General features: G+C 35.1%; 1 protein-coding gene across 5 annotated transcripts; it reads left to right on the top strand.

Annotated features, from left to right (window-relative positions):
- The first annotated feature begins 563 nt into the window (after positions 1–563).
- On the top strand, positions 564–24,039 carry LOC105221218 (glycoprotein 3-alpha-L-fucosyltransferase A). Of its 5 annotated transcripts, none has more exons than XM_011198050.3 (6): positions 564–791; positions 20,289–20,500; positions 20,619–21,196; positions 21,258–21,489; positions 21,563–21,746; positions 22,645–24,039. In XM_011198050.3, exons 2-6 carry the CDS (start codon positions 20,415–20,417, stop codon positions 23,158–23,160), a joined length of 1,596 nt encoding a protein of 531 aa, XP_011196352.1. In that variant the 5' UTR covers positions 564–791; positions 20,289–20,414; the 3' UTR covers positions 23,161–24,039. The 5 variants fall into 5 exon arrangements, with proteins under 5 accessions (XP_011196352.1, XP_011196341.1, XP_011196325.1 ...); XM_011198039.3 differs by lacking the exon at positions 564–791 and adding an exon at positions 831–975; XM_011198023.3 differs by lacking the exon at positions 564–791 and adding an exon at positions 3,908–4,241.
- Positions 24,040–26,059: the final 2,020 nt, after the last annotated feature.

Below are 26,059 nucleotides of genomic sequence, written 5' to 3'. Positions count from 1 at the left end.
AACCCTTGTAATGTGCATCTACAACACGCCTAACTGTATGAGAAATGATCAACAACAACTCTCTAGTGAAAACAACAGTGGCGACTGGGAGACTTCGAAGAAAACAGCGACGACGCCGCTCTGTCTCTCGCAAAACAAAACACAAACGAAAAAGGACATCAACATAGACAACACAAACATGCACACACACACACACACACATGCATGCAGCCACAACAAGACTGCAAGGGGTTGTATGTGCGCCCAAAAGCGCGCTACAGCAGCTGATATCGTTGAATGGTTGTTTTTGCCGCTACCATGGGTTGGACATGGGGTGGTGCAAAGCGTTGAAAGACAGCAAGCAAACAAGCAATAACCGTTAGTTATATACATACATACATACATACGGAGCGGCGTGCCGGCAGAGATTCGCTGAGAGTTGAAATGGAATGACAGCTGTGTTGCTGTGCCAAAGCTACAACGACGCGAGAGTTGGCACATAACCAGTGAGCGAATTAACGAACGCCAAACCCGAGCATTGCACGGCAATAAAAGTCGCTGAAGCAGAAGGAAAATTCAGTTAGAAAGTTACGTGAAAAGTCGCCACATCGACAAGCCAAAAGTACGCGGTGCTCGCGCATTAACACTGCAGAAATTATTATCCTGTTGAAATTACAAAATCAAAGTGAAAATCGAAATTTTGCAAAATTACACTGCAATTACTAAGGCATAGTAATACGGACGGACGAAAATGAAAAGTTGAAAACGCACAAAAAGGTGTACCTTGAAAATTCTAAAGCACACATCCTTAAGTGAGTGATAAAAGTGTACGCGAGTATGTATATGTATATATGTATGTACGACATGAAAAACGCAAACACATACACATAAACGCATGTATATATGTATGTATGTGCATGCACCAGCACGCAAACAACGCAACGCACGCACATATCCTTGTGTATCCTTTGAAATAGTAAAAGAAAAAAACTAATTGTAAGTAACAAACGCTGCCAACGCAGTATGCCATAACCGAAAAATCCAAAAGCCAAAAAAAAATTGAGGTTAAATATTTAGAACTGTGTACAAGACACAAGTGTTATTAATAATTTAAGTTTCATAACCAAACAGCGAGGGTTGGATAATCACCAAATATTGTATGTATGTATGTATGTTTCTGTATGTACAAATGCCAATAAGGTAAATGTGGCAGTCAAGCGGCTGACGGTTGATGGTGCACGGCGCACGGTGGGCTCAGGATCACAGGCAAGCCGCCAGCGTTCGACACACGCCAGCAGCCAATTTCAAGTTTTTAACCTTAACAATATCGATTGCCCAAAAAATGGAGTAAACCAAAAAAAAAACAAAACAGCAACAACAACAAGCATACTCGTGTGAAAACTACAAACACTCCTTTGCGCTTCATTAGTTGGTATTTTCCAACTTAAACCAAACGACATGTGCCAAGTAGTCGAGTTGGTAGACTTTGTTGTACAACAACAACACACACACTTACATACATGCATATGTGCTTGCTTAAGTAAATTAAATTTGTATTTATATATGTGCGTGTGTGTGTGTGCATTTAAGGACATGTGTACCCCGTGGGTGGTGGCCAGCAGTGGCAGTAATTTCTTATAAACTCGCATTTAGTGCGTCAAATGTAATTCGCTACTTCCTGGTGAATATATTTCTTTTCGATGGTCAAACGTCATATGTACATTTGTGTAGTTGTTGTAGTTGTAGTTGTAGGCGCTTATCTGCGCTTCTGGTGAATGCTAGACGCGTTGTCGCTGCACAATGACTTATATTACTTACATATGCACACACAGATAGGTGTGTTAAGCGTAGTTTACCATGTTCAACGTTATTTTCTGCAAAATAATTTTAATATCATTAAAAAAAATTTAATTTTTATTTATGTATGTATATTTTTTATTTTTCGATTTTTTTGATGTTTTCTTTTGTTTTTTTTTTTTGTTTTTTTTTGTTTTTTGTTGATTTATAATAAAATTATTTTGTTAAAAAAAAACATTTTTAAAACTTTAATGAATTATATGCAAATGATTTTTTTAATTTTTTTTTTAATGCATATTATAGAATATTTTTATATTCTGCAAAAGATTTTTTTAAATTTTTTTTATTATTTTTTTAATATTTTTTTTTACTTTTATTTAATATATATATTTTTTATTTTTCGATTTTTTTTTTGTTTTTTGTTGATTTATAATAAAATTATTTTGTTAAAAACACAACATTTTTTAAATTTTAACGAATTATATGATGAATTATATGCAAATGGTTTTTTAAATATTTTTTTAATTTTTTTTTTATTCATAATATAGAATATTTTTATATTCTGCAAAAGAGTTTTGTAATAATTTTTTAAAATATTTTTTATATGTATATATTTTTTCTTAATTTTTTTTTACGTATATATAATTTTTTACTTTTCGATTTTTTTTATGTTTTAATTTTTTTGTTGTCATAAAATTATTTTGTTATTATAAAAAAAAACAACATTTTTAAAATTTTAATGAATTAGATACTTTATTTTCTGCAAAAGTTTTATTTGATTTTTTTATAATTTTTATTTAAATATTTTTTTTTAAAGATATTTTTGACACTTTACTTTTTTTGTTGAATATTTACAATAAAAATAATTTTGTTAAAAAAATTTATTTTTCAAACTTTTATTGCATTTTTCGAACTATTATTTAGATATGAAAATTATAAAATTTTTATAAAAACCAATTAATTTTTCTAAATATTTTTTTTTTAATATTTCCCAAATTGAGTTCCACATTGAACGTTATTTTCTGCAAAAGATATCTTTTAAATTTTATTATATATTTTTTATTTTTGAAATATTTGTTTTTTATATTTTTTTAATTTTTATTTATATATATGTATATTTTTAGATTTTATTGACACATTAATTTATTTGTTGAATATTTACAATATAAATATTGTTGTTAAAAAATTATTTTTTAAACTTTTATTGCATTTAGATATAAAAATATATAAAATTTTATGAAAATAAATAAATTTTTCTAACTTTTTTTTTAATATTTCCCACATTGGGTTTCACGTTCAACGTTATTTTCTGCAAAAGTTTTTTTTTGTATTTTTTGAATATTTTTTTTAATAATTTTTTTTTTTATTTTTTTTTTTATATGCATATTTTTTATTTTTCGATTTTTTTTTGACATTTTAATTTTTTTTGTTGAATATTTACAATAAAAATATTTTGTTAAAAATTAAATTTTTAAAATTTTATTGAATATTTCGTAGTATTATTTAGTTATAAAAAACATACAATTTTTATAAAATTAAAAAGAAAATTCCAAATATTTTTCACATTGAGTTCCTCGTTCAACGTTATTTTCTGCAAACGTTTTTTTTTTTTGTATTTTTTTAATATTTTTTTTTAATTTTTATTTATATACATACATATTTTTTTTATTTTTCGATTTTTTTGACATTTTAATTTTTTTTGTTGAATATTTACAGTAAAAATATTTTTGTAAAAAACTATTTTTTTTTAATTTCATTGAATATTTGGTACTATTATTTATTTATAAAAAAAACAAAATTAATAGAAAAAAAATAAATAAAATTTTCCAAACATATTTCTTTAAATTTTTTTAATAATTTCCTTCATTGACTTCCACTTCCTACATGATTTCAGTCAATTTATTTGCCATTCGATATTATTTTAACGACATATTGTTCATAGTTTTTCCATTCCATCCCTACAGTTTACAATCATAAAGCACACCGTGTCGGCAGGTGTATTTGTTATCAGCTTAATGGCCTAAAAGCAATTTCAGCTTAAATGTTATTCTGATAAAAAATAATTGTAAAATTTAATGCCACAACAGTATCGATAATTGCTTTTTAAATATTCTCATATGTAGGTCTGTAGAGCTAATGCGGATTTTTACAAATTTTACGCAATTAGTTGTGACGTAACTGTGTCTAATTGCCGCTAAGCTTTGCAGTTTAAATGTAACTGTTTTACTTATGTATACCATAATATTATGTGCACTCTCCGGAACTAAACTTGTCGCACGGCGTGTTCGCATTTTCAACTGAAATAGTATTTCGGAGAAACAAGTGAAATCGTTATACACTGTATAATTCTAAATTTCTTCGGGGTACTTATCATCATTTACCACTGATGGAAGATTTGTATTGTAGAGCACTGGAAAAAGTTCAAGATTCTGTGAAGCAGAAGAGATCTTACTATATAACTGAAGGTATGTTCATTTATAGAGTCTACAGAAAATATTTAATATGAAACGGGTCTAAAAAACAGTCCAAAGAACTCGCAGAATCTCTCGAATGCATACTCGGGGGTCCGTCTTGTCTGAAGAAATCTGTGAGCCTTAGAATTACAGCATGAAGTCTTTATTAAAAAAAAAATCTAGCAAAGCTTTGAATTTCTGTAAAAATATGTTTTATGATAGTTCCTATGTGTTCTAAAAAGTATATAGATTTTCTAAAAGTATTATCAGCGGCAATAAATGGATTCAGGGATTTCCGAAAGACGATAAATGCTATCAAAAGTAAGCATACTTTATCTTTATTATCACTGCTAATATAACAACCGATTTCAACATTCCTCAATTTGTCCCGTCGTACTCCCCAACGCATCTATCGTTTGACAACCCAATTCAAAATAAACCAATAAGAGTCGAACAAAGTAAATATATTTACTAAAAGTTATGTGATATAAAAATTTAAACAAAAAACACACAACAATGGTAATAAAGATTTTAAAATATGACTTTATTAACTGTAGCTAATAAAAGTGTCATTTAAAGTTAACTAGCTATTGCTCAACTTTTGTAAGTGTGACTAGATAATAGTGACTAATTGGAAAAAGTGAATGAAATGAATATTACGGATGATTATTGTCATTGGTTATAATCCGTACTAGTAAAATTTGAACTAAACAAGCCTTAAATTTAAGTGTATATAACACTGACTGGTCGTACGATCGACACACACCATCTCTTTGTCGATTTAAATGAATTTGGTATCCCTGCAAAACTAATACGGCTGTGTAAGCTGACGTTGAACAACACCGAAAGCTCCGTCAGGATCGGGAAGTACCTCCCCGAACCGTTCGATACCAAACGGGGTTTCAGACAGGGTGACTAACAATCGTGTGATTTCTTTAACCTGATGCTCAAGAAAATAATATGAGCCGCAGAACTAAACAGAGAAGGTACAATACTCTATAACGATATCAGTAAATAAAGACCACTCTGACGAACCGAAACCAAACTCACCAAGTCACTCATAATTCCCGTTGTTGTTGTTGTTGTAACGGTTATCTATCCCTGCCTGAAATGAGAAGCTTAAGTCTAGTTGTCGTCGAAATCATCTAGCGGGAGGCCCAGGAAACGTGCTGTTTCGACAGGGTTGGACCAAAGGGAGAGGGGTGTTAGATGAGTAGGGTTCATTGGGCACACAAAGAGGTGGTTAGAGTCATGCGGGGACTCGTTGCATGCGGGACATGTATTTTGTATGTCGGGGTTCAGTCTGGATAAGTAGGAGTTTAACCTGCTACAATATCCAGATCGAAGCTGCGCAAGGGTCACTCTGGTTTCACGTGGCAACTCGAGCTCTTCGTCTGCCATTCACCGGAAGGGAGTCAATGAAGGTGTTAATAGCTCCACTGTGAATGGCGTTTAGGGCGTGTCTAAAATTGTTTGCGTCCGCAGTTTGGTCGGTATAGGGGTTTAGTTCGTCGACGTATTGAAGGAGCGATCTCTTGATGCACCTGGGGGGCGGTTCTGCTTCCAGCAAGTGACTACAAGGGTGATTTCTACGAAAACACCCGAGTAGAAACTGCTAGCAGGTAAGCAGTTCATTATGCTCCTTAATAGGAAGCATAATGGCCTCACTATGTAAGTGTGTCATTGGTGACATCAAGAGACATCCTGTTGCTGTGCGGAGTGCAGTGTTCTGGCACGTCTGTAGCTTCTTCTGCTGCGTGTCACTGCATCCAGGCGACCATACCGGTGCTGCGTAATTTACGACCGGCCGGCCGATAGCCTTGTAAGTGGCCAGCAACGTCTCTTTGTCTTTTCCCCAAGTGCTACCGGCTAGTGACTTGATGATTTTGTTGCGGCTCTGTACTTGAGTGACTATCGCAGTCGTGTGTGGAGTGAAGGAGTGCAGACTGTCAAATGTAACTCCCAAAATTTTGGGGTTATTTACTGTCGGAATTTGTAAGCCATCGACATGAATGTTAAGACTTAGTCTGTACTCCTTCGTCCAGTTGGTAAAAAGGGTCGCCGTGGATTTAGTGGGTGCGAGTGCCAGGCTCCTCGCAGAGAAGAAGCGAGAAAGTTCGGGGAGGTAGCTGTTCACTTTCGAACACATGTCATCGATGGCAGTGCCCGACGTCATTATCGTACAATCAGCTGCGTAGGAGGTCCCGTCCCGTCCTGCTTTATGGTGCAGAAGCGTGAACGATGTCAACATCCGATGAGACGGCACTAGGAGTTTTCGAGAGAAAGGTTTTGCGGAAGATTTATGATTTTGCTTAAACATTGACAACGGCGAATAACGCAGAAGATGGAATGATGAGCTGTATGTATTATTCGACGACATAAACATAGTCCAACGTATAAAAAGACAGCGGCTTCGCTGGTTAGGTCATGTTGTTCGAATGGACGAAAGCGATCCAGCTTTGAAAGTGTTCGATGCAGTACCCGCTGGTGGAAGTCGAGGAAGAGGAAGACCTCCGTTGGCAGAACCAGGTGACCAAAGACCTGGCTTCTCTTGGTATTAACAATTGGTGCCAAACTGCCAAGAAGAATGAATGGCGCGCTGTTGTAAGCTCGACTAAAATCACGTAAGCGGTGACTACGCCATTGAAGAAGAAGAAAACTTCGATTTCGAATAAAAGTTGCTACACTGCTTCGTAAGAGAAATCGCAAATTGAATCCAATTGGCTGAATGATAGTGGTGAAATTCAAAACACTGAAGTTCAAGAATATTTTAATATTCCGACATTCGTAACAAATTAAATTATAAATTCGTTGGAAACACCCATTTATCACGCAAAACATAAAACACATAAAATATGAATGAAATATGTTCACCAAAAACCATTGTTAGCCTTAGTCATGCCAACTCATACTTTTTTTTTAAAGGTCAGCTATGTTGACCACAGGCTAGAAGTAGTTATATGCTGTGATATATACATATAACTACTTCTGGCCTGTGGTCAATATAGCTGAACGCACAATGGCAACTCTACGCAGGTTAAAGTTTGCGTACAAGGCTATGTGTTATGTGCTCGGATTACTTGTGTGGGCGTTACTGGCTAACGCCAACAAACCCACGTCCATGGATTCTTTGTTCGGTGTGCAATGCATGCAAGAAGTAATTGAAATTTAATTAAAGTGCACTTGGCAGCCATATCTCACTGAAGAGTCCAACTCGCCTGCCGTTTATCCAACTTATTTACGCTTAGCTCGTACCCTAAAGGATTATGCGTTATGTTATGCTACGGTAGAGATGGCTGTTGCAATTTAGTAATACTTTTGAGTTGGATGTGATTACATATACTGCACTTAATTATATTTATTATTTGTGCGCAGTTACTGTTATTGCTATTATTTTGCGTAATTTATGTCATTTTTGCAAATTACAAGAGAAGATGCTCGATTAATCGATGTTTATCGAAGTTGATTTCTACTTAAAAAATCGATTTTTTACGTTAATCTAATGAAATAAGAATTAATTGTTGATCGATAATTATCGATTACTAAATTTAACAATCGATTATCGATAATTAACGCTGTTTTAGAAAGCTGAAACATTTGAAAATATTTGTTTGATGTTTGCAAAGCAATTTTAAACATTGGATTCATATAAAGTGTATCAAAAAAATATTCAAAAGATAGCGTATAATATATTACATTGATTTTTGTTATCGAAATTATCGATTTTTCTCTTCTCAATAAAGGAATTAACTGCAAAAAAATAAAAATGTTATTTAAAATATCGATAATTAAATTGTTATCGATATCAGTTATCGATTATACTTTTGATAAATCGATAACATTAATTAAAATAATATATATACATATATATATATAATACAAAAATAAGTATGTTATCGACAATTAAACTTTTTATCGATTAATTATAGCACCTTGCTGCTCATCTCTAGCATGCTCGACTTGTATACAATCTCATATACATTTCCCACACATGCACTTCACTTGTTTATGCATTCTCATGCGTTTGTAAGCTTCCACTTGTTTTTGTTTTTGTTTTTGTTTTTGTTTCTTTTATTTTCTTCTTCCACCGCTTTTGTTTTTGCCACCATTGTTATTGTTTTTCTTCTTCGTGCCTCGCATATCTATACAAGAGTCAAGTACTTTAACTGGTGATGAGCAGAGAAGATGTGTTGCTGGTGTGGCACCGATGAGCGGGGGAGGGAGACATATAGTAAAGTTTTAACAATATTTATACCAGCAAGGAGCCCCACTGCACCAATTTCGACAAAGACATCCTTCACCACCGTGCACACCCAGCTGTGTAGCCTTGTATGGCATTGTTGCTATTGTTGTTGGTATTATTGTTGTCAACACAATGGGTGCAGTGTAGCAGCAGCGATATTGCGATATTATATAAAAATATTTGCAACACACCCACTCAAAAGTTGACGAACTCATGTGCGAGTCATTACCCAAGTTATTATAAGACGGGGGTGGCGATAACTGGGCTATTTGGGCGGAAGGTGGGCTGTCAGCGCCATCAACTTGCTACCGAATACTTAAAGTTGCGATACGCTTCTCGATATTAATATATATATATGGGTGTATGTATGTATCTCTTCAACTACTTTATCAGATTAGGAAAAATATTGAGTAAAGGGTGGTCCGGTAGAGATACTATATTAATGTGCTTTACATCAATATCGATCAATTAAACATGTAACCGACAATCCTCAGCAAATTTAAATTTTTCTAACCACAAAGCTACAGTTTAGTCAATAGAGGCATGTTAATGGTGGTGTTTATTCATTTCATAGCATTTTTAAAGTGTGTCCCCTAGAGTGACCACCCTTTATACTAAGTATTTACACTTTGGCTAAGTTCATCGCATGCACACACACAGTGCACAATTGTGGTTATTGATAAAATAATTAATCAAAAGTACTATCTACCTTTGTTGTTGTTGGCATTTAGTAAGCGTTAATCACACTATAGTTTCATTCTAAACACTTAACGTTATTATCTTTCTGACTTAATACCCATATGGCTTGTTGTGTTATCGACGATTAAAACTTAATTACGCTAATGACTCACCATAATGCATGCACGCATGAGGTGAATACCAATTGTCGCTGTAATTAAACCTAAAAGTAGAGCGACACCAGCATTAAAAATAGATTAATGCTGAATATGCGCAATGCAGTTAGAATTGGAATTGTATTGATTAATATATGGGAAGTCCAAAAACTAGGGTTAGAGTGTCCAAAAAATGCTACTTTTAAGATAATTGCCAGAAACACCTCTCACAGCATGAATCGGAAAATGGGTGACTATTTTTATTTTTAGAAAATCGAATTGCGATTAATCGTAGTAATGATCTCATGTCTATAGGGTCTCGAGGCTCATAATGAACTGAAACTATCGATTGTAACGATGACGTTGCAAATTTTAAGCCCGTCAATCATTTCACTTTTTCGTAGCCAAGACTTTTCTTCCAATAAATCCGCATAACAAAGCTCTGTGACCATTTTACCGTGCTTCGAGCAACGTTGAACACAGAAGGCGCTAATCATTATCTTTCCAGCCGATAGGATATTTTTCACCTTCCCCGGATCAGGATCGTCCGGTGAAATCCACAATTTGAAGAGTTCTTGGTCTTAAGTGTATACTAGTGGATCCCTATTTCATCCTCGAACACAAAAATATGCAGAAACTCCTTCGGATTTCACTTAAATAGCGTGAAATACAGCTGTGAAGTGGTCCCACCGTTCCGCTTGTCATCTGGAATGAGCAAACTCAAAATCCATCGCGACAACAGCTTTCCCTAGGTAAATATAGCATACAAAATATGATCCATGTGGTATTTTAATATGACTAGTGTGTCATCTATTTGGGGCACCTACCATCGAGGGTCTGCCAATTCGAGATCAGAGACTTTGCACATATTGAATCCTTCGTGGTATCGTTTTTTGAGCTCCGGGGTGTGGCTCTTAAAAAATATCGGCCCACATTGAACTCATTACATTAATTATTGATGCCCGCCATTGAAAAGAAAGATCCCAATACACCTTTGATTGGACCATGCGATTTCTTTTCCATTTTTATACTCTCACAACAAAAGTTGTTAAGAGAGTATTATAGTTTTGTTCACATAACGTTCCGTAAGTCCTAAAACTAAACGAGTTAGATATAGGGTTATATATATCAAAATGATCAGGTTGGCGAGACGAGTCAAAATCCGAATGTCTGTCTGTCCGTCCGTCCGTCCGTGCAACGGATAACTTGAGTAAAAATTGAGATATCTTAATGAAACTTGGAACACATGTTCCTTGGGACTGTGTAAGGGTTGCTTTCGAACTGCCACCGCCACGCGCGCAAAATGGCGAAAACCGAAAACACATAAAGTGTCATAAATAAAGTTATAAAAGTAAAATTTCGCAAAGTAAAGGATCGCACTAGGAAGGGGCATATTTGGATGTAATTTTTTTGGGGAAGTGGACGTTGCCCCGCCCCCAAATCTGTTATTTCTATATATCTCGCAAACCAATGAAGTTATATAAACCAAACATTCCGCAGTCGGTTCTCTTACGTACCCTACCACACACCATAAAAATAGTTGATATCGGATAACGCCACCTCCCATACAAAGATTAGGTTGAAAATTACTAAAAGTGGGTTAACTCACTAACGAAAAAACGTCAGAAACACTAAATTTTACAGAAGAAATTGCAGAAGGAAGCTGCACTCAGATATTTTAACAAAATGGAAAATGGGCGTGGCATCGCCCACTTATGGGTCAAAAACCATATCTCAGGAACTACTTGACCGATTTCAATGAAATTTGGTATATAATATTTTCTTGACACTCTGATGACACGTGTGGAAAATCGGTTCACAACCAGGAAAACTTCCCATGTAACTCAATTTTGAACTTCATCTTATTCCTTCACTTTATAATATATACCTATGGAACCAATAAGATAGCAAAATAAAACTTTACACAACACTGTGGCATCACTTGTGAAAAAATTGTCAAAATTGGACTATAACTTTTCAAAGCCCTGAAAATCGAATATGAAGAATTCAAAGCCCTATGGTAACTTTTCACCGAAAATTTCGGTAAATCTCTCAGGTATCTTAATTTAATTCAGAGGAAATATTTTTCTTCTAATAGTGTGTCTCTGTACCAGAAAAGGTTAAAATCGGGTCATAACTTCCCTTATATATGAATATATGAGAATACCTAATTATAGGATTTTCAAAAATACGATGAGCATAATAGCTTATAAATCGGTTAATATGTGAAATATATTTATGCCGAATATATGGGTCAAATTGTGTGTTTTCTTAATAAAAATATATCAATAAATTGCGAGAGTATAAAATGTTCGGTTGCACCCGAACTTAGCCTTTCCTTACTTGTTAACTATAAAATGAGTGTGGAGCCCTCCATTATGTAAAGACGTCAAGACATTTGGATCGATTTGGTGAAGTTTTGACTAAGACTAACCACATAATGTACTATATAATAGTAAATGTCTCTTGCGTTAATGACGCCATCAAGCGGTAATTGCAGTGTGGCACTAAATAATTAATGAGCCACCCCCCGTATACTTGCATAGCACTACAGTTAGCTGAATATTGTCGCATTCATGCATTACTAATCAATAGCTGTAGAATAACTCTCGCTTTCTTTGCATTGCAAATGTTTCCACACACACACACACACACACAATACCGAGCAATCAAGTAATGACTCAGGAGACAACAATTGATGAATGAAGACGTAAATGCAAAGCTGCATATGTATGTATGTATGCATTTGTATGTGTGTGTGTCCCCGCAGCAAACGCATCAATGAAACCACAAATCTGAGTATGTGTGCATACAGAAAATGTGAATAAGGGGACAAATTAAAAAGAATATAAACAAAACAACTTTAGCGACAACTAAGTCATCCCAGTGCACTTATAAAACACTTGAGTATGCTAAAGTGGCAAAAGGCAACGGATGCATAACTATAAACAAGAGACACAAACAAACACACGCACACACACATGCATGCATGCATGCATGCATAACCACACAAGTGGTTTTAGAGCGAACAATCAACCTGATTACCTGGAAAATGTGAACGCAGTTTTCAAGCGCCAACTGACGCGCACTGAACGCATACATACACACACACACGCACAAACGCAGTGGCAGACTTCAGAGAGAGACTGTGCAGATGTGCGTTGTGCTGTTCGGCACAAAGTGAAGTGACGTATACGCCGTGTAGATCCCTGTTTTGATGCAACCAAATTAAAGTTGACACAGGAAAAATGTGACGCGAAAGAAAACACTTAAGCGCAAAACCCCAATATGGAGTGGCACTACTTAGGGCTAACATATAGGGCTGCATATATATATATATATAACTGTATGGTATATATATTCTGCATGATATTTATATCACAAGCGCTGTGCTATATAAATAACATGTACAATTTGGCACGAGTTTTCTACTTAAACACACCAACACACACATACATATATATATATACATACATATATACATATATAAACATATATATGTATATATATATGTATATACCCCTTTGCTTGTTATATTTGTTAGTCGGCAGGCAGTTATCTATACACTTCCGCTGCTGCAATTGCGCAAAAGAAGGTGCATGGAAACCACATCTTCTCATCTTCGGCAATAGCCTGTAGGCTCAACGGGAATTTGTTTACTTACATTCAACACAAAATCACTTGTAAATGGAACTTTTTGTGGCAAAGTGGCACTTGCTAGCGCATTTTTTTCCCTTCATTTTTCGGTTGCATTTCTATTAAACAAACAGAAAATTGGGTGGAGTGTACTTTGTACACTTTATAAGTTAGATAAAGTAGTTGCTTTATGCGGCGCCGTGTTTGTATATTCCCATTGGTCAAATGGCGGTGGTGGTAAATACGGAAACTGTTGACATATTTCTGCAGAAAAAGGCGAAAAAGCTGATATTTACACTCCAGCTCATGTCAAATCATTGCAACGAAATTTCAATAAAGTGGGATTTTTTTAAAGGTGGTTGCACTATATTGGGTATATAAGCGAGAGATGTGGAGTGATTACACTTTGGATTTACTTTGCTATTGAAAAACGAAACCTATTCTCTGTTTGAGTATTAGATAGTAGCGAATCGAACAACCTATACCAGCAATTGAACCATTCACCACAGTACACTTGCCGAAAATATATAAAATAAAACTTGCTAGCATTGATGGAAGCTCAATTTAATGAAATATCAGCGTACGAATTCAACTCACTAACATTTTTATTGCTTTTCCAAGTAATTTTTTTACAAGAGAACAGTAGCACTCGAAGCTAAGCTAACAAGCAGTGAAATGCCAAATCGCTGAAGACTATTAAGCTATAAGGTCTACAACTTTGCTTCCGCCGTTTTCCAATAGCTGTCTTTAGGGTCAAGCACTGGTCGATTAAAACGATTAAATCGTTTTATATCGATCTTGGACATTTGTGTCAACATTAACGCAACAAAATTTTGTAGAGATCTGTTTGCATTCCAAACTTATTCTCAACTGAAAATGTCACTTTTTGAGCCGAATTCTCGACATTTGCGGGATATTTTGCTTTTCTTTTTTAATTCCAAGTAAAGTGCGGCTGAGGCTCATCGACATTTGTAATCGTTTTTACACAAAAAAACTTAAATTTACAAAAAATCGGCGGAAGCAAAGTTGTAGACCTAATATATAAAGAAAAGCTTACTCGCATTGATGGAAGCTCATTAATGAGGTATCAGCATACTTGCTTGTATTGAATTAACTAACGTTGTTCTTACTTTTCTAAGACAGCAGCAGTACTCAATGCTAAGATAGCATGCAGTGAAAGCGTAAATCTCTGATGGCTATTGTAATAGTAAACTAGCGTCGTCTAGCTAGTAAAAGGATCCGTCAGATTCGAAAAGTCATCGCCTTACCGTTCGATACCAAACGAGGTTTCAGACAGGGTGACTCACTATCAGTGTGACTTCTTTAACCTGCTGAATACTTTACCTGGAAAACTGTATATGGAAGCCAAGCGTATGAATCTGGCAGTGAATGAGGACAAGACGAAACATCTCCTGTCATCATACAAACAGTCCCACCTCAATGTTAACAGTTATAACTTCGAAGTCGTAGATAATTTCGTCTACTTGGGAACCAGTGTTAACAACACCAACAATGTCAGCCTCGAAATCCAACGCAGAATCACTCTTGCCAACGGGTGCTACTGAGGACTGATTAGGCGATAGAAAAGTGAAGTCCTCTCTCGACGTATCAAAACCAAACTCTACAAGTCACACATTATTCCCTTACTGCTTTATCGTGGACGGTGTCAACATCTGATGAGACGGCACTAGGACTTTTCGAGAGAAAGGTTTTGCGAAAGATTTACGGTCCTCTGAACATTGGCAACGGCGAATGCCGCAGACGATGAACCAATGAGTTATATGAGTTATTATGCATGTAGTTCAGATAATAAAAAGCCACCGACCATGCTGGCTAGTTCACATATTCCGAATGAATGAAAGCACTCTAGGTTTGAACGAGTTACCAATCATATTCGAAACACAATTGCTAGTTTTATGGCCACCACTCGAGTGTCAATAACTCAAGTTCGAACTGCATAAGTTTAGTTACTTACCGATATTTTCACGTTTACGTGCTCACAATATGAATTCAGGGCAGCTTCGGTAGAGGCTCATGATAACTTATGTCTTGTTATGAAAAGAATTGAAGAAATTACAACGTGTTAAACTCACTTAATGTGAATGCATTCCAAGAATACGATGATTAGAGCGTTTGACGTAAAGCTTAATGAGCTTTTTATATTGATGTGTACAAATGTGGTATGTACGTATGTATATAATTGTTGGGTATACATGGTGTGTTCAAAAAATAACGGGAATTTTCGTTTTTTTTTTTAATATTGTTTATTCGTCTACAATAATGTCACAAAATAGTCTCAATTCGATGCACGTATGCCAGCGCTTCTTCCAATCGTCGAAACAATTCTCAAACTCGATTTTTGGGTTAGCGATTTTTCGTATATTTGTAAAATGTTGACCCTTAAAGGTTCTCTGTAACTTTGGGTATAGAAAAAAGTTACACGAAGGCATGGCACATCATTTCAGAATTATTTTTTACCAAGAATTCACGAACAAGCAACGAATGTGTGAACTTTTAACAAACGAATATCGCCAAGCTAAAAAAAAAACGTTTAACCTTAGCGACTAGCAACAAAGTAAGCAATAAATACAGCACAAAATTCAACTTAAATAATTTAAAAAAATAACAATTGAACTTTTGAACAATTGAAATTTTAAAATTCCCGTTATTTTCTGAACACACCTCGTATATCATATAACACGTTATATCGTTTACTCTTAACACTGAGATAGAAAAAACCAATAAAGAATTTATGTTTCAAAAATATCCCATGTGTACTTTTAATCTTATCTATATATGCCGCAAAAAAAAAAATTAAACAAAAACGGAAAATATTCAGCAATTGCAGAAATGTAATAAACGCCCGTAAATTCATATAGCAAAGCATTTTATCACACAGCTTAGCACGACTTTTGTGTGTTTATACCATATATGACAAGCAGAGCGATGTTTAAATACAGTATATACATATGTATGTACATATATATTTATTATGATATCGTCGATATATGTATATATTATGACCACTTCGCATGCCTAAAACTATAATTTTTGAAATGTACGCGATAATTATCTAGTACATTTGCTAATTTCAATTTTATATTTTGTATCTACGTTTACTAATAACTGTAAATATAACTATTTTATATTTTGTATCTACGTTTACTAATAACTGTAAATATTATATTTCTTTGTATATATTTTGTCTAAATATTGAATGATTTTGGATATACATGCATATCTAGAATTAAATTTAATTTCATGAATTAATTTCATAGTAATTTGTAGAAGAGCATTTTTTATAAGCAAACCAAACCGAACTTTAATAGGGGAGCATGACAAAAACCGAGCTCGTTTTTTTTCATATATATGCGCCTAATTGTATGCTACAATGTTTTAAAATAAACAAAATTACTAAAATAAAAAACTTTATTAATTTTAGCAAGTCTTTTACTATTTAAATATTAGGTCTACAACTTTGGTTCCGCCGTTTTTTTGTAAATTCAAGTTTTTTTTTGTATAAAAATAGTTACAAATGTCGATGAGCCTTGGCCGCTCTTTTCTTGGAATTCAAAAAGAAAAGTAAAATTTCCCGCAAATGTCGAGAATTCGGCTCAAAAAATGGTATTTTCAGTTGAGAATAAGTTTGGGATGCAAACAGATCTCTACAAATATTTTCTTGGGTTAATGTTGACACAAATGTCCAAGATCGATATAAAACGATTTAATCGATTTAATCGACCAGTGCTTTACCCTAGAGACATCTATTGGAAAACGGCGGAAGCAAAGTTGTAGACCTAATACATAAATGTCTGTGTATGTAATGCATTTCATGGAGGGTATAGAGTTGCGTGTTAAACCACAAGTCAAAGCGTTCTCGAATGCGCATTCATTTTTTTCCAATCAGTTGCGTATTTTTAACGAAACGGTGCGGAGTTTTCACTGTAATTAAACGCTTGGACAATTTACTAGCAATTACAATAAATACATTTAAATAGTTAAAAAGAGATAAATTTAGTGGAAGTGGTAAATAGGCATGTGCTCGTATTATTAAAGGAAGACTAAACTAAAATAAAACAAAAAATAAAAAATAAAAACAACAAGCAGAAGAAATTAAAGTGGTGGGTTAAAAATGCAAATATAAATATTGAAATCATCATGGAAGCAACTACTTCTGGTTTTAAATGATTGGTGCAAAGAAAAAACTGTTTAGAAATAACTGAGATCAAGTCTAAAAAACAAAAAAAAAAAATTGCTTGACAGCTCTTGACCAACTTCCAAATATATTATATATATATTTGGCGTAGGAACCGCTTACGATCTTTCATTGGAGAGATGGGTCCCAAACCCTACGCAAAACCGCAGAATCTGGCTTCGCCTCCAAACGGATGACTGTTGGCAACGCAGGGGATACATGGTCTAAAACCGGAAGTCGTCAGCTACTTGAGTCATTTGCAAAAGAATCGTTCCGGGCCACTCCCAAGTGAATAACAGTCAGAAACTTTCCTCTCTTGCGTGAACTTCCACATATAACCCCACCCGAAAAATCTTGCTACGAAATCCGTCACCCTTTAAAACGTGGCGTAAAGTCAGTTGAAACTAACATTAGTCGTTAAAATCGGAGACATACCACAGATCAGTAACAGAGTTACACGTTTTCGGCTCTCATTATTTGGGTGCATTTAAAAAGCAAAAATATTTCGCTTAGTTTAATTCCAAATTTTAAGCGTAAACAGTTATTCGTTTTTATTCGATTCTGTGATCACAATTTCTTAGATATTTACACGCTATAAATGGTTATATACAACAAGATACATTATCATACATATATATATATATATATATATATATATATATATATATATATATTAAACAAACATAAGATCACGGTGGCCAGTTTAATCTCGACTTGATAACCTAAGCATGAATTAATTGCTTGTTCAGATAAGAATTTTTTAAAGTTTGATTTTTTTTGTTTTGAGCGGAGAGTGTCGTTTTGAGCATAGATACTAGAGCACTTAGTATTCGACTAACCGAGTCAACTGGATAGAGCACTATTCGAATAATAATATTGGGTTTGCCGTATCCGGATAGTCGTTAGTCGTCGTCTATTCGATTAAACGCTAATTTTCGACTATCCGGTTAATCGTTCTCTGTTGACTATTCGAATAGTGCGAGTTCATTAATTTTCTATTTTTATTGAAAAAAAGTGAAACTCACGAAAAATGTTGCGGAGACATGTACAAATTTTATATATGCATTTACTGAACGGACCACGTGTTGCTATGGTTAAGTTGATCGTTAAATTATGCTCTAGTTAACTATTTGATAAAATGAAATTATTTAGGGAGTCACTAATCATTTGAAAATATAATCAATATCAAAAATTTTTTAGATAAAGTTTGTCGATAATGACCACGCTGTTGAAACCCCTCCCCTTCCCCCTTAGAAAACTTATCGTAGCAAATATTTTTCCACGTTTTATTCTGATATCGACATTGGCCCTGAAAGAAATTAGAATTATGCTATATTGGAAGGTGTAGTAGACTTCGTGACCTCGCCAAGTTATCTTATTCGGTTAATATTCATACGAACATACGGTTACAAATCGGGTATTCGAATAATCGGTTTTCAGGTTATTCGACTAATCTTAAGAGCCCTATAGAGTACAATTATTCTTTTATTAATTTTTTTTTTTTTATAAATTTCTCAAGTTTAGTTCATCGAAAAGCTATTGAAATTGAAATATTTGGGAAATTTGTGACAGCTGTTTAAACAAAACCGCCAAAAGTAGTGAATAATAACATTAAATAGTCATGCGCTAAGGTCTTGTGTGACGCAAAATAAAATAAATACATATATATGAGCCGTGCAACCTAAATCACATTTAAAATGCCGAATTGTATTGTCTCAGAAATTTGTGGTTTTTATATAGTTTTGTATAATATTTGGAATACTTGAGTTACTTTACAAATTTTACTAAATATTTTTAATGGTAATATAATATATTTATAAACCTAAACTTAAAGAGTTTAATAAAATTTCAAGTTCAAGTTACTTAACTCTTGTCAAAGTTACTTTTAAGACCAACTATTTGCTACAAGAATAGCCCGTTAATAGTCCACCATTTATGGTAAATTCAAAGGTAATCGAATTTATGTTACAAATGTCGATGAGCCTCAGCCGCACTTTTCTTGGAATTGAAAAAGAAAAGCAAAATTTCCCGCAAATGTCGAGAATTCGGCTCAAAAGGTGACATTTTCAGTTGAGAATAAGTTTGGAATGCAAACTGATCTCTACAAATATTTTGTTGGGTTAATGTTGACACAAATGTCCAAGATCGAGATAAAACGATTTAATCGATTTAATCGACCAGTGCTTGACCCTAGATACATCTACTGGAAAACGGTTGTAGACCTAATAACAACATATTTATACCTCTTTATATTATATGATTTTTTTCTATGAACCATAATTGGCACAAATTTTAAATCTCGAAAATCGGTTATTTTACACCACAGCATAACAATATTTAAACCACTGACGGATCTCTTAAATAATAAGTAAATATTCAGATAAAAATACATGCATACGAAACACCTAAGAAGTGTTGAAGGTCATTTTAGTCGAAAACTCACGGAAGCTGATGAGCACAATATCATTTTCGGAAATATAGTTTACAGTAATAATATATTTTTTTAAGTGCCAAAGAAAGGCGCATGCCAACTCGGAAAGAAAAGATTTTTGACTTGCCGGTATTAGTTCATGGCGCCTAAATGTAGGCTATAGTTACGCATCATGATTCAAAAAAGATTTCAAATTTTGAAATAAAAACCTGAGTGTTCATTATTCGATATGACGAACAAGAGTTCAAAATAACAAGGGATTTAGTGCACGATTAGTCACTTCCGAAAATTTAAAATTAACACAACGATTCTTAGCAAAAAGCTCGCTCAAAAAAATTAAAAAAAAAAATATTATTTATACAACAAGAATAGCCAGATATTTTAACCATATAACTCACTCCAAATTCCAGCTTATTGCTGCGTAACCAGCAGTCGGCGCGGAGAGCAGTCAGAAACGGCTGAGAAACCGCAAACAATATTTCTAAAAAACAATATTTGTATTTAGTTTAATTGAAACATATGTTTATACCGCTCAGCAAAACTAAAGTCAACAAGTGTCAAACGAAAAAAAAAAAACAATTATAAATATACCTTACACGCCAGACTCAAATATAAAATATATCAAAGTGTATTTATACCCCAAGAGCAGCTATAACTGAGTTCACACAAGCACAAATGTACACTCTAAAAGTCTATATTCTCAGAACAATTGTATTTATAGGGAAATGAAAAGCATTCTGTAAATGTCGTTGACGAGACGAGGCGGCGGTTGAGAAGTGCCTTCCAAAGCGGTTCGACGACAACGTGCTAGAGAACCACACGCTCAGCGGAGAAACGACACAAAAAAATGCGTCGTCCGAAATTTTCGCTAAAGAAATATTTTTATTTTACACTATTCTGTGCGCTACTGCTGATATTCGGATTTAATTTGCGGTAAGTCGAAGCACATACTTTGAACATATGACTGCATGATTTGTTGCTCATTGCGATAAGTACCGTCAGAGGCTCACTTTGTCATTTATTGTGTTTCAAATTTTTGAACTTTCTTTAGTGAACATGAAATTTGGAAACCAAAAGGCGCAGCACAACAAACACACGAGCGTACACAAGACGAGCAAGCAGCGCAATCGTTGCAAGCTTACACGCACAGCGCCAACACCGTGGCATCGCAGCTTGCAGCACACGCTGAGCGTGACGACTCGGCTGACGACGATGGCAATGAACGGGCGAATAAAGCGTCTGCGCAAGGCGCCAACAATGCGCCCCTCAACGACCTTGTAAATAATGAATTAAGCGAACTACAACAGCAAGAACATTTGCATCCAGGACAGGTGCCACTGGAGAACACCGCCACACGCCCCTGGTTCTTCCGGCAAGGTGAGTACTACCCGAAGCCAGCGCATGCCGCGCCAACACGTACGGGGGCTGGTAAAGGCGGCGGTAGTGCGTTGCGTGGCAAGAAGCACGATCCACGCGGTGCCGGACTGTTCCCCTATCAAAACCCGCACAGTGATCGCATCGTCAATCAGTTGATGTATGTGCCGCCGAATTATGAGCAGGTGCGCGCCAGCGGACGACTGAAAGTCATACTGCTCTACAATGGACTCGGTCCGTGGAATGTGAAACAAGGTAAGTGAAATGCTGATAACATATTGTGGCTAACATTCTTTAATTGCAACATATAATGCAGGTCGTGATGTCTTCCTACGCTCGAAATGTCCTGTAGATACCTGCGAACTGACATCGAATCGCGGTCTCGCCGACAAGGCCGATATGATACTATATAAGGATCATTACATACCAACCGGCCTCGGCCGACCATCAAACCCACAGCAGGTTAGCATGTTGTATTATTTGGAATGTCCATATCATACGCAAAACGTAAAAGTACCGGACGCCATTAATTGGACGGCCACCTACAGGTAAACGCGAATTCGTTATTTATTTATCTGCGCTAACTGCTAGCTAATGCATTGTGTTTGCGTTCAATTGTAGGCGTGACAGCGATATTATGGCGCCTTATGAGAAATGGCTCTACTATGATGCGAAAATCAATCAAGTGGAGCAGGATCACAATTATGCTATGAATAAAACGAAAAAAGTCGCTTGGTTCGTCTCGAATTGTGGCGCACGCAATGGACGTCTACAGTTTGCGCATGAATTGCAAAAATACATAGATGTAAGTACTTATTTGATATGGTTCACTTTGAATATTGTGAGCAGCTAACCGTACGGGAGAGAAGAAATAGCAATGAGAGTGCTTAAAAGTAGAGAAGCTAAAGAAGCTGGTTCATCGCTGGTTATCGATCAATCGGTGTACACGTGGTAAAGTTAAAAATCGGTTACCAGTAGTAGAAGGCCGTCCTCAAAATCTCAAACCTTTAGACATCCAGTTGAGTTAGACATCCAGTAGATACTGTGTTGAGTTCAAGACGCTTTGCCCATAGTTAAAATCGTATTATAAGTGATTTTTCTGTCTTCACAACGGATTGTCCGTAGTAGTCCAAGCGTGAACTCCATCTGTTTTCAAACCTTCAGACATCCAATTGGCCTACCAGTAATAAAAATTAAACGTTCAAGTGGAAATGTGGTGAGTTCAAGACGCTTTGTCCATAGTTAAAATCGTATTATATGAGATTTTTCTGTCTTCACCACGGATTGTCTGTAGTAGTCCAAGTGTGAACTCCATCTAAGTAATCAGTTATATAATTTAATCTGATTTAACGTTCTTAAGACACTCCGCAAGTTAGGAATTGTTGTGAGCTGAGGGTGTTAATACTATTTGCTGCGTCGTAGGTTCAAGTTTTGGCGCTGTAATATGGTACTCTCTAGTCAGATATAACATCCCACAGTATTCCAAAACTAAAATGTAGCTGGTACCTTTGAAGGGATAGCTTGTTCGGCTTTTACTCTATAAGCCAATCATATTCCTTTTTAATTATTAGGAACTGTCTGCTATATACAATACAAGTCTGTGGTTTAAACCATTTTACAATTCTTCCATTGCTTGCGCTAACTATAACTATGCTTCTAACTTGTCTATAATCCATCACTCCCTCATCTCACATCTTCTGTAGGTTGACATCTATGGCGTTTGTGGCAATTACAAATGTCCACGCAGCACCGCCGACAAATGCTTCGAACTACTCGATCATGAATACAAATTTTACCTCGCCTTCGAGAATTCCAATTGCAAAGACTACATCACCGAAAAGTTCTTCGTCAACGCACTACAACGCAATATTTTACCAATTGTTATGGGTGCACGTCCGGAGGATTATGAAGTGAGCTCACCGCATCGTTCCTACATCCATGTCGATGAATTTGCCTCGCCCAAAGAATTAGCCGAATACTTGCATATACTCGATAAAGACGACGAACTCTACAATTCATATTTCAAATGGAAGGGCACCGGTGAGTTTATCAACACGTATTATTGGTGTCGCGTTTGTGCCGCACTCCACGATGAGGAGTCATTACGTAAGCCGCGCTGGTACACGGACGTAAATGATTGGTGGCGCGGTGCTGGCGTCTGTACGAATGGTTCGTGGCGTAATTTTAAGGCGCGCAAAGATGTCATACGCGACGATTAGTGGCGAACGCAATTGGGTTTGTGGTTGGCTACTGCAAGCATTGTTATTGAATATGTTAAGTAATAGTTTAAGGCTTATTTATAACAAACAAACAAACAACAACAACAAACAACAACAATAACACAATAGAAAAACAAAAACAAAAATAAAAGCATGCTGAATTGCTTATGGATGGATGGAATGTGTGTGATGCGTGTGGATGTGGGTGAATGGTTATATTGTATACTTATACATACATATATATACATATGTATATGCATGTGTATATATGTAATATATATGTGTGTGTGTGTGTGTTTGTTTGTTGTTGTGACTAACAAATTGGACAAAGCTAGCAGCTGAGTTCAGCAGTCACGTTTAGCTGCCAGCAGAAAGTCAGCCGATGGCAGGAAGAGCTTACAAACACACATACATATACATACATACATACAGTCATGTGAAAAATAATAGGGACACATGACACATGTCCCTATTATTTTGCACACTCAAAAACGATCATAATTCACAAAATGATCAGCATTTTTTCTTTGATAACGGTTCTTTACTTCACTGACATCCCAGCAAACAATTGCATGTTACATTTTTGATAATTTTTTTATTTTATTTTTTACCTATTTTCAAGCAAGTGTCCCTATTATTTTTCACATGACTGTACATATAAAAAATTTAGCAAAAAAAAATTAAAAGAAAGAAACCGCAAATTGCTTACTAATATTAGATAAAGAGCGCGTAAAGATTGTAGCAATTCAAATTTGTAGCAGCATTTTGTATATACATACACATGCACACACCTACATATATGTATAGTTATGCGCTTGTGGAAATCAGGAAGTAAGAATTCATAATAATAAAATAATTCAGAAATTTATAATTTTTTAATTTTTTTTATTTTTATTTCAAAGCGTACACAAAGAAAATAAATTTTTTATAACAAACTAGCAGACCCGGCCACACGTTTTTGTGGCTAAGGTATACTATACATTAAATTAGTAAATCTTTCAATGCAGAGAGAAAATGCTTACGCATAAAGACGAAAACGTTATAGCCGATAAATTTTTAAAATGATTGATAGACATTATTGAGGATCTGTGTTAAGCGTAAATCATCATAATTTGTAAAACTTTGATTTTTTTAATCGTATATTGGAGAAAGTAACAAATGACCAAATTTTATAGTTAGCTTTATCTTGGCTTTGGTACGATATGGATTACCTCCTTCACAGCCAGTCTTGTTCTTTTGCAAAGTTTGATGTTGATTTATGTTACGCAGGATGCTGACAACTCACACTACTTTTAATTGCAAGTTAGTGGGGATAGTCCAGCAATTTAAAATAGTCTGTGGGATAATTGACTACGTCATCCTGCTTTGTAGCTGTGTCAACTCTCCTGGAGCGAAATTCCAAATTGTCGCAATAAGATCAAAGAGATCCTTGTTTTTTTACCACCAATATAGGTCATTCAATCAGCCATTTATGTTTATTATATTATGGTTTCATGTCAGGAAAAACACGATGTATAAGCTCCTCTTTCGAGGCCATGAAGTGACAGAAACCCGTTAAAAATATTATTAATCCATCGGGGTGTCAACTGCGTCGCTACCATTTTCAACTATTTCTACAATCGCAGTATGATATTGTTGGAAAAACACTCGTATGTTATTTGTTAATTGGCGATTCTTTATGTGTCGCCACAAATTAGATGATTTTAGGAATGTGATTAGTTCGTCAGCAACAGTTGATGCAGGAATAGTCTGGCGAAAATCACCTGCCAACAGAATCATGGCTTCACCAAAAATATTTTCGTTGTCGCGTAAATCTTTTAAAGTCCTGTGCAGTACCTCCAACGACTTGAATATCTGGAAAATCTTCTTTATAGCTCTCTCTCATTTTTTGGCGATTTTGCAGACTGGTGTTTCATTGATTTGCAATTTAGGAGTAATTTCAATGCCGACTACTAACAGGTGCCAAGTTGCCCCTATTCCCATTATAACTGGGTGTTGAAAATAGTGAAATCGGTTCAGGAATTACCTCAACCCTCATGTACTATATATGCTGATTTTCGTCATTCTATTGGACTTTATTTCAAATTTTGTGTAATAAAATTACATCAATAAATTGCGAGAGTATAAAATGTTTGGTTGCCTTTCCCTACTTGTTACAAATTATTTTGGGCTATCGACACAGCCTTATACAATTGAACAATGATAAAAATATTTTAACAAAGCAACAATGACAACTTTCAAAATATTATTATATTTTTTTTTTTATAATTTTGTTGTCAATTCAAATAAAATCATCTTTTTGTTATCTTCCTCACAATTTTTCGATATATACTTACTTTCTAATCCTTCCTTGGCCTTCCATAAATATTTCAAAACTAAAATTAGCCAGATCAGTTTGGCCCTTCTCGATTTTTTTCGAGACTAACGACACAAATTGTTGTATGGGTGATTAGAAAATTGTGGATTTAAGACTTTTTCAGGCAATTTTTCTAATTTTTCTCTCCGTAAGAACCATCCCGGTACCTCTAAAAACATTCTAAACAAAGAATTTGCGAAATCGGTTCAGTGGTTCTCGAGTTATGCGCTTAGCAACACATTTTGCGATTCATTTTTTTATAATAAATTAAATTAAATTGCATACATACATACATTTGATAACACACACGCATACATACATACATAAATACATACAGCTGTGTACAATATAATAATAGTGCGTGTGTTAGAGTCTTATCATTGAAATTGAAATAGAGACGAAATGTATTATGAACAGATGAAAGTAAAGTCGTTCGCTTTGGAGTCAGAGGTTCACGACAGCATGTGGTGCATTGTCCACCGAAGACTGAATACCAACCTAAACACACTACGATAACGGTAAAACATGTGAGATCAAAAATAT

This window comes from Zeugodacus cucurbitae, chromosome 4 (assembly GCF_028554725.1).
Source record: "Zeugodacus cucurbitae isolate PBARC_wt_2022May chromosome 4, idZeuCucr1.2, whole genome shotgun sequence".
Classification (NCBI taxonomy): domain Eukaryota; kingdom Metazoa; phylum Arthropoda; class Insecta; order Diptera; family Tephritidae; genus Zeugodacus; species Zeugodacus cucurbitae.
Note: the sequence above shows the minus strand (reverse complement) of the source record. Positions and strands in the feature narration are given on the sequence as shown.